The sequence below is a fragment of the Acipenser ruthenus genome, chromosome 35 (genome assembly GCF_902713425.1).
Source record: "Acipenser ruthenus chromosome 35, fAciRut3.2 maternal haplotype, whole genome shotgun sequence".
NCBI lineage: Eukaryota > Metazoa > Chordata > Actinopteri > Acipenseriformes > Acipenseridae > Acipenser > Acipenser ruthenus.
Genome location: NC_081223.1, coordinates 11,003,067 through 11,013,580, shown reverse-complemented (window position 1 = coordinate 11,013,580; position 10,514 = coordinate 11,003,067). Strand labels below are relative to the sequence as shown.

At 45.2% G+C, this 10,514-nt stretch overlaps 1 protein-coding gene across 1 annotated transcript in view; it reads left to right on the top strand.

Annotated features, from left to right (window-relative positions):
• LOC117395620 (toll-like receptor 2) overlaps positions 1 to 9,830 on the top strand; it is an 11,694-nt gene extending 1,864 nt beyond the window's left edge. The window contains exons 2-3 of the mRNA XM_033994631.3: positions 6,312 to 8,467; positions 9,163 to 9,830. Of these exons, the coding sequence (XP_033850522.3) occupies positions 6,332 to 8,467; positions 9,163 to 9,666 (2,640 nt within the window). The 5' untranslated portion in view covers positions 6,312 to 6,331 and the 3' untranslated portion in view covers positions 9,667 to 9,830. The remainder of the gene's footprint in view (positions 1 to 6,311; positions 8,468 to 9,162) is intronic.
• Positions 9,831 to 10,514: the final 684 nt, after the last annotated feature.

The following is a 10,514-nucleotide window of genomic DNA, read 5'->3' as shown; positions in this document are numbered from 1 at the left end:
ACTCAATTATTCGGAGGACGAAACTGAGAATTTGGACGATCCTGTCCACGCGTCAGCACATTTTAAACCCTGTCGTGTGCCCCTCACTGCAAATAAATAACGAAGTTCGCATTATCTGACTTGTGGCACACGTATGCCCCATTATTATTATTATTATTATTATTATTATTATTATTATTATTATTTATTTCTTAGCAGACGCCTTTATTCAGGGCGACTTACAATCGTAAGCAAATACATTTCAAGTGTTACAATACAAGTAATACAATAAGAGCAAGAAATACAATAACTTTTGTTCAAGCAAAGTACAAGTGTGACAAACCACAATTCAATAATAGAGCAGATAATAGTGATAGTTACATCAGGATATGATTAAATAGTGATAGTTACATCAGGATGTGATTAAATACAAAGTACTACAGGTTAAACACTTGGCAGATTACAGTATTCTGAAGTACAGGATTAAATGCAGTAAAATAGGGGGCAGATAAGAGCAAAATAAAGCACATTTAAATGAAGGGTGATAGTGTCCCAGGATACAAACAGAGGAGTTCTACAGGTGCTGTTTGAAGACCCCATTGCACCTAAGGGGTTAAATCTCCTTGTGCAGACAAACGTGGTCAAAAAAAAATAAAGGTGGAATCTATAGAAAAGTAAAACCCAAATAAATAAAACACATGGAATCAGATTACACAGAGACGCTCTGTACAGAAACGGTGCTGTATGCAATCAACACTTTGAATGTGGAAAAGATGAGTCAATATCAGCATCGATCGCGAATGCACAAGCATAGCTGCGTTATTGTTATCGACGTAACCGAATGACGTCATCAGCGTATCAAAAACTCGTTTTCATTTTTCTAGCAATATCGACTATTCTTCTAAAGGACGTTTTTTTCAAGTTGGGGTTTAAATCACGTGGCTGTTGCTACAGGGAAGGCGAGACTGACACCGCTTTGTTGAAACCTTAAAAAACCACGCAAGACGTCATGTGTTTAGTACTGGGAGTCCTGACTCCTAGAGTCTAGACTTGTCTGGTTCACTTGCTTCTCAAACCCAGCGCTGGCGGAGCGCGTTTGATTGAAGCCGCTCGGGTAATTTTATAACAGGGCGGGAAGTACACGTTAAAGTTACACGTTTAAAAGGAAGCTTCTAACAAACGCACGAAAAAAAGGTTGCGAATGAAGGGGGCGTGTTTGTATTTAGGTGAAATGTGTTTCTGTGCGTGTTTGTTTTTGTCAGGGTTTTGAGTGTTACCCAATTTCCCGCGGTCATTCCTGTTCAGTTTTTTTCCACTGATGAAATCGAATAAACGAGAAAGAACCAAGTTTGGGCAACTTACCAGAGTTTTTTTTTTTTTGGCGATTTATCATTTTGTAGTTTCTTTGATCACATGATGTTGAATAAATAATAATAATAAAAATAATCTAAATTATGTTCATATAGTTTTTATTTTGGTCTCAACTATAATAATAATATAAATCATCGTTTAGCAGATGCTTTTATCCAAAATGCCTTGGAGACGAGGAGGGTGAATCCATGCATCATCAGCCACTGCTGCTGCAGAGTCACTTCCAATAGGAGCTCGTTTGTTTTGCGTTGAGTATTAATATTATTATTATTATTATTATTATTTATTTCTTAGCAGACGCCCTTATCCAGGGCGACTATACAATTGTTACAAGATATCACATTATTTTTACATACAATTACATTATTTTTTACATACAATTCCCCATTTATACAGTTGGGTTTTTACTGGAGCAATCTAGGTAAAGTACCTTGCTCAAGGGTACAGCAGCAGTGTCCCCCCACCTGGGATTGAACCCACGACCCTCCGGTCAAGAGTCCAGAGCCCCTAACCACTACTCCACACTGCTGTGATCGTTGTTTCCTTATGGGCCTGTGATTATCAGGCTGCAGGGCATTTCCAGTAAACGCCACGTGGGTGCAGATTTCTCTTTTTTTAATTATCACATTCCTGAGTTCCAAACCGATGATGTCATTTTGAACCAGGCTACCAGCACAGGTGTTAACAAGAGGCACTCTGTTTTATCATCATAAATTCTAGTAGCTCTGGCCAAGAGTTTTGCATCAAGTAGAATTTTAAGATTGAGACATAATTTAAAAAAAAAATTATATTAACATAATTTTAGGTCTTTTATTTAACATCATGTGATCAAAGAAACAGCAAAATTATATCGAAAAAAAAAGTAGTACAGTATTTCATGTTTGAAATGTCACATTTTTCAATGTCAGTTTTTCTGTTAATTATCTGGGAAACCTACACAGCGGTGTGTAATTCAATACGTTAACGTCACATTATTCAGCAGGTTTCATTCGACTTTATGAAGCGAAATGAGTTCATTCTCTAGGGGGATGCAAAACTTTGATCCACAGCTGTAGCAGCGAACACGTTTCATGGACAGGGGGGTTAGGAGTGCGGCTGAAACTGCCTTTGGGGAACACGAACCAACTGGACTGTCAACAAGGCCTTTCCGATTTTAAAGGAAATCAATGGCGGAAACGGATACCGAGGGATTTCATTTGAAAGATTTGAATGCGTGAGCCTTTTCATTTCTCTGCTTGTTTGCTGAGTCGGGTCGATCTGGGGGGGGGGGGGGGGAGGGGAGTCAATACAACCATAAAAGAGATCTTTGATGTTTACGCCAGCGCTAGACTCCTCTTGTCTGGCTGCCAGGAATTGTCTCAGAACTTAATCGTCAAGCGAAGTCACATGACTCCCATCTTCCACACAAACACACACGCACGCACACACACGCACGCACACAAACACACACGCACGCACGCACACAAACACACACGCATGCACACACACACACACGCATGCACACACACACGCACGCACACACACACACACCCCAGCATAAATACATTCACTGCAGTTTGTTTAAGCCTGAGCATTGTGATCAGGCTGTGCTCTCTGAAGAGGTGGTGAGAGGCTGTGTGATTGAATTCGCTTCGTTTGTTATTGGAGCAAGCCTGTTGACGTTACCTGATAACAGCCCGACGCAGGCTCAGCATTGCAACATAGAGCCTTTCATTGTAACACAGTCTCCTAATCCCCGATTTAAAGCAGGCTCGGGTGTCATATTTTAATTTTCACATTCATTTTATTCGTTATGGTGCTTTGTCACTATATTGATTCAAAATGCTAACAAGTCTATTCAAATCACGTGACAACGTCAGCGTTCAACTCTGTCAGCCCCTCCCACTCCTACCGATCGATCGATCGATTGATAGATCGATCGATTATCTAGCTGTGTAAAGTGAGAATTTTGTTATGTACACACAAGGTTTAAATAAAAAAGCCCTTCAGCTGTGTTTAAAAATAAGTGCTTTTGTCAGAGACGAGCTGAAATCATTTTTTTTTAATCATTTAAAACCTTTTGTGTGCATCAAAAAAAAGAAACTTTACATTTTTTTCATATTTCTACGTCCTTTCAAATATATATATATATATATATATATATATATATATATATATATATATATATATATATATATATATATATATATATATATATAAAATCAAATATCATTTTTGCACAGAAAAACGTTTTTTAACGGAGTGAGATGCTGGCCAAAAGGCACTCAATGTATTTAATGACGTAATTGAACATGGCTGTTTTTTCATGTTCTTTTAATTAGTGGTGTAATTGTTTTAACTAATGATTTTAGAGTGCAGTTAGTTATTTCCTGTCTGTGTGTATTTATAGACCAGGATCTGTACAGCACTGTATAACAGAGCTGAGTCTGATGAAGACACATTGCGTGCGGATCGCGTTGTCGCACTCAAGGCTTTTTTAACAATAAAACTCCTTTTGGAAGATGGAGTGTTAATGAACTATCAACCATTTGAAGATGTGAAAGGATAAAGAAGAATCCTTTGAGTGTGCGACCAGACCGCCTCTCTGCAGCTGCTAGAGTCAGCTTTGATAATTATACCAGTGCTGAACGATCCTCGCTAATGCAGAGAGACTTGTTTAGACAGACACGCACACACACACCCAGAGAGACACTCGCACACACACACACACACACCCAGAGAGACACACACACGCACACACACACACCCAGAGAGACACTTGCGCACACACACACCCAGAGAGACACTCGCACACAACCACACACACCCAGAGACACACAACCACACACACGCACACACACACCCAGAGACACACACACACACACCCAGAGAGACACTCACACACACACACACACACACACACACACACACACACACACACACACACACACACCCAGAGAGACACACAACCACACACACACACACACCCAGGAGACGCACACACACACACCCAGAGAGACACTCACACACACACACACACACCCAGAGAGACACACACACACACCCAGAGAGACACACAACCACACACACACACCCAGGAGACGCACACACACACACCCAGAGAGACACTCACACACACACACACACACCCAGAGAGACACACTCACACACACACACACCCAGAGAGACACTCACACACACACACACCCACCCAGAGAGACACACACACACACACACACACACACACACCCAGAGAGACATGCACATATATCAAATAAATATCAAATTTGAAAAAGGAAAACTGCTGTGTACCAAAACGTGCAAAATCAGAAAGAGAAAGGTAATTTAGGTACACAGAAATGTGAATAATTGATTAAAAAAACACTATTTCCATATATATCTACACAGGAACTTGCAGTTTTGCAACACTGTCCAGCTGGCTTCTTCACACACAGCAGCCCTGATCAGACTGGCGGCACGCCTTTTAAAACCTGCACCTGGCACTCATTTACAATAATTACCAGGTGCGGGTGATTAATTAAACAATACAATAATTAACAGTTTAGTTTGGCAGGGAGATTTTAACTCTCTCCCTACCACAAGCACGCATTTACCCTGTGCAAGGCTAATTGCCCTGTCACAATATATATACATACACACACACACACACACACACACACACACACACACACACACACACACACACACACACACACACACACAGAGCGATGGGAATAAGATGAGCCAGACTAAGGGAAAACTCTGTTTTCAATGCTGAAAATTACTCTGGGAAGAACCGTTTTGGCAACAAAAATGTTTTTCTTTCTTTTCACTTCCATATTGTTCCTCGGGGAGGACTCATTTTATCAGAACTAAAGGATGTACTTTATGGGATACTGGCAGTAAGACAACAATGTCATTGTATTTGGGCTGGGTTGTCCGCTGCCTTCTCCGTTAAGCTGCGTTGAAAATGAACCTTGGCCTACACTCAGGCCCAGTGTAGAGGTGAGAGTTATGAAGTCCCTTTGCAGTATTAAGTCACGACTTATCATAAAAATAGTTATTTCAAGTTATATTACACAATGAAACTTCATATTAAACAGGACTAAGGTCAGGCAGAAACGCGACTGGAGCCTCTCTCGTTGTGTATATCTGTGTAACCTTACAGATTTCCTCTACAATTCAGGGGCCTGTTTCCCAGAGCAGTGCTGGCTCCAAGCAGGCTGCTAACTAGCAAGCAAGCTGTCTTATTTCTACCTGTTTTAAAAACAGTAAATGGTATTTGAAGACAGAGGGATAAAGATTGGTAGAAATCCACTCGGCAAATCTATGTGATTTACAGCAGTGCTGCCCAAACGCGGTCCTGGAGACCCCCTATCCAGTAAGCTTTGTAGATCTCCCTAAATCGCTAATTTCTAAAGACTGGGAACACATGGAAGTTATTGATCAATTAAGCAAATAACTTGTTCAATTAAGGGAACTCTGGTCATTGGGCCAGTTTACATGCTGGGAAAATGTCATGACTTGTTTACTGTCATGACTTATTTAAGGTGGTACGGTCTGGATTACAATTTTAGTTCGTTTTGGTTTATATTTAGTTTGTTTGAATATAAATGTAATACATTATACAAAAATCAAATACAACATGAAGTTTCAAAGCAGGAATTGTTAAATTAAACAAACCAAGACTATCTAAAATTATGATTCAGCCATACCACCTTAAATAAGTCATGACAGTAGACAGGTAAGTCATGACATTTCCCCAGCATGTAATCCAGGCCATTGAGGGCTGAAAAGGGCAGTTCATTTTTTGTACCAAATGATCTCTAAATAACTTCATTTAATAAATCAACTGCTTAATTGATCACTATGAAATTATTTATTATTATTATTATTATTATTATTATTATTATTATTATTATTATTATTATTATTATTATTATTATTAGTGGTAGTATTAATATTTATTTATTTATTTACAGATTTTGGAGGTCAAGCCCTCATGTTTTCCTTGGTGAAAAACTCATGGACAAATGTGTTACTGTGCATCCAGATGACTGTAGTAGCATCCGACAGCATCTCTCCCTGCTCTATTACTGGGTATAGCGCGAACTGCAAGGGGCTGAATCTGGACCAGGTACCCCCGGGGCTCCCTGCCTCTCTAGAGTCGCTTGATTTGTCCTTCAACAAACTCACCGCCATCACGAACAAAGACTTGGCACACCTGACCCAGCTTCGCAGTCTGAACCTGGACTTCAACAACATCTCCCTCATCGAGGATGAAGCGTTCGCGTCTAACGCTCTCCTGAAGGAGCTCAGCGTCTTCAACAACTCCTTAACCCAGGTGCCTTCCAAGCTGCTGGAACCCTTAACCAGGCTGAGATCCCTGGAGATGTCCAATAACCTGTTTGCCTCGGCCGCGCTGGGAGAGGTCTTCTCCACCCTGCGGGAGCTTGAGTCGTTGTCCATGGGCGGCCCCCTCCTCCTCAACCTGAGCAGAGAAGATTTCCTTCCCTTGCGATGGACCCCGCTGAAGAAGTTTGCCATCAAGTCGGCGTCCAGCCTGCAGCACTACGACCCGGGGACTCTGTCTGTTCTCCAGACCGACCAGATGTGGTTCGACGTGGCCCTCGACCAGAAACCGGAAATCCTGCCCTTGATGCTGAAAGATCTAGCCGGCAAAACCTTCGCCATCCTCCGATTTCGAAACCTGTTCGAGTTTAAATACTACACCGGGTCCCAAGACCTTTTCAAGGGGCTACGGGACATCGCAGCCAGGCAGCTGGTCTTCTTCCGAGGGAAATTCAATGAGAACCTCCTCAGGATGGCCCTCCTGAACGTGCAAGGGTCCGCGGTGAAAGACTTGGGCTTGGTAGCGATCGATTTCGCCCGCTCTCCCGATTTCGTCAACGACGGTTTGGAGTCCAGCGTCACCGACCTCGTTCTGGACAACCTGCTCCTGCAGGACATCAGCAACCCAGACATCCTGCGTTTCGACTGGAGGTTCACCTGGCTGAGCAGAGTGGTCAGGCTGACCATCAGGAACGTGAACTTCAACTACGTGCCCTGCGACTCCTGGGAGGAGATGAGGAACGCGGAAACGGTGACCATCGCCGGCAACCGCTTGACCGACGAAGCCCTCTACAACCAGCACTGCGACTACAGGCGCTCCATGCCCAAGCTGAGGGTCTTGAACGCCAACGCCAACGAGCTGGCCAGCCTGCGGGCGCTGTCCGCTCTGACCGCGGAGTGGACCGCTCTCCGGGAGCTGGACGTCAGTCACAACAAGCTGGGGTCCACGCGGGAGAGCTGCACTTGGAAACAGAACGTCACGAAACTGGTGATGCACCACAACATGGTTGATCAGGTCACCTTTGGCTGCCTCCCCACCACCCTGCTCTACCTGGACATGTCCTACTCCAACCTGGACCTCCTGGACATGGACTACTTCCGCCAAGCCACCCAGCTCCAGGTGCTGCTCCTCAGCGGGAACAAGATCAAGTTTATCCCTTCCGGCTGGGAGAGCCCCAACCTCCTTAGCCTGGCCGTCGACGGGAACTCCTTCGGGCTGATCGGGGAGGGCTCTTTCAGCAGAATGCCGCGGCTGGTCAACCTGACAGCGGGCAACAACCCCTACCACTGCACCTGTGACCTCCACGCCTTCATCCAAGACACCCTGGGCAAAGGCCGACTCAGCATCACAGACTGGCCGGGCAACTACAAGTGCTACCACCCGGAGCCTCTGCTGGAGATGACCGTAGCCAAGTATCTCCCGGGCCGGCTGGTCTGCGACGTCCGTCTCGTGATCGCGGTCTCCGTGGTGACCACGGCTGCTGTGGCCTTCCTCCTTGTGGGGCTCTGCCACGTCTTCAACGTCCCCTGGTACCTAAAGGCCATGTACTTGATCCTCAGGGCTCAGTACCGTGCCAGGCAGGAGCAAGGGGAAGCCGGGAGGGTGTACGCCTACCACGCCTTCATCTCGTACAGCCACTCGGACGCGGAGTGGGTCAGGGATCACCTGCTGCCCTGCTTGGAGAACTGCGACCCCCCGTACCGGCTTTGCATCCATGAGAGGGACTTCCAGCCGGGCAAGTGGATCATCGACAACATCATCGAGAACATCGAAGACAGCCGCAAGGTGAGACCGCGTCGAGGGGAGGGCTTGTGTGTGTGTCTCCTGCAGGCAATGCCATCCCCTGCGAATGGGGATATAGCTAGGGCTTCTGGTGTGCAGCGATTTACCCCCTAACTCCTCTTAAGAATTCAACTGATCCCCGTTAAGCTGTATGTGTCTCTCGATCACACAGCTGAGAAACGCGTTCGTAGTAAAATTGATTTCATTTAGGGTTTTTTTTTTTTCTGTCAAACAACTAAACGGGCTCTTTTAATAAGTCTTAGGTCTGTCTCTGTATCAATCTGTCTGTCTATCTATCACAGTCTGTCTTTTTCATTTCAAAAGCAGAAGAGACTCCTCTTTATTCATGTAAACGCAGCCTCGCAGAACGATTCTGATAAAGTGCGTCCGGCATCAAAGACTTGATTTTTCATTAGAGTCTCTTATTAACAAATCGCTATCTCGTTTACATGTTCTGCTTGTCAGTGAAAAATGAAGGCTTGACCATTATTTATTTATTTATTTATTTATTTATTTATTTTTTTAAAAAAGCCTATTTAGTTGTTTCACAGAAGAAACCCGCAAATGAAATCGGTTTTACTATGAACGCGTTTCTCAGCTGTGTGATCGAGCGACACGATCAGTTGAACGGGGATCAGTTGAATTCGCTGCGTTACCCGCCTGTAATTCCCGTTTCCCTGCCTTGTCTGTTTTTCCAGGTGATTTTCGTGCTGTCCCGGAACTTCGTGAACAGCGAGTGGTGTAACTACGAACTCTACTTCGCTCACCAGCGCGCCATCGGCAAGTCCTTCAACGACGTCATCCTGGTCGTCAAGGAGACCATCGACCCGGAATCGCTGCCCAGCAAGTACTGCAAGCTCAAGAAGATGCTCAGCACCAAGACCTACCTGGAGTGGCCTTCGGAGCCCAAGAGACAGGCTTTCTTCTGGGCACAAATGAGAGGAGTCCTGGGCAAGGCCACACCCACTGGGGAGAAGGCAGGAGAAGGAGGAGGAGGAGGCCAGCCCACTGACCGTGTCTCCATGGTAGAGCTCCCCCTGGAGGTGGGAGACGGGAAGGGTGAGGGAGAGGAGGACTCTACAGCGGCCCCTGCTGGACAAAGGCAGGTAGTACCTCCAGGTGCCAACAATGACACAGAACCTGAGAGTCTTTTGTTACACAAGGTCATCAGTTACCAGGCCATTCCGATAGAAGTCGTGTAGTATTAAATATGCTTGAATGTATGTAGAGATAAATACGTGCATATATATATATATATTAGGAGGGAGTACTTCAGTCTCCATGCCTCAAGCCTGCCCTGGACTGGAGGGAGCACCCTTTCTCTTAGGGGGGTGAGGGAGGGAGCAGTTCAGTCTCCGTGCCTCAAGCCTGCCCTGGACTGGAGGGAGCACCCTTTCTCTTAGGGGGGTGAGGGAGGGGGGGAGCAGTTCAGTCTCCGTGCCTCAAGCCTGCCCTGGACTGGAGGGAGCACCCTTTCTCTTAGGGGGGTGAGGGAGGGAGCAGTTCAGTCTCTGTGCTTCAAGCCTGCCCTGGATTGGAGGGAGCCCCCTTTCTCTTAGGGGGGTGAGTGAGGGTGCAGTTCAGTCTCCATGCCTCAAGCCTGCCCTGGACTGGAGGGAGCCCCCTTTCTCTTAGGGGGGTGAGGGAGGGGGGGAGCAGTTCAGTCTCCGTGCCTCAAGCCTGACCTGGACTGGAGGGAGCAGGCAGGGTAGTTTTGAAACCCAGGGCAGGGTGCAGGACTTGTGAGTTTGGTGTTATGTCTGTTACTGTTTGTTTTTTTTTCCCATAACATGTGAAGTTAATTTTGGTATTCCTGCTGGATGATAACAGAAGGAACTGATTACAGTATTCAAATTGACGTGGGAAAACTTTACTTAAACTTCAAGAGCAAGAAACAGAAAAGTCTCAAACAGCAGTAAAAATACTGGAGACGAAAGGATGTGAAGCAAATACTAGATTAGTTCAGCTTTGGGGTCCCTGTTCAATCCCACTGACTGCATGCTTGTGTGTGTGTGTGTGTGCGTGTGCGTGTGTGTGTGTGTGTGACCCT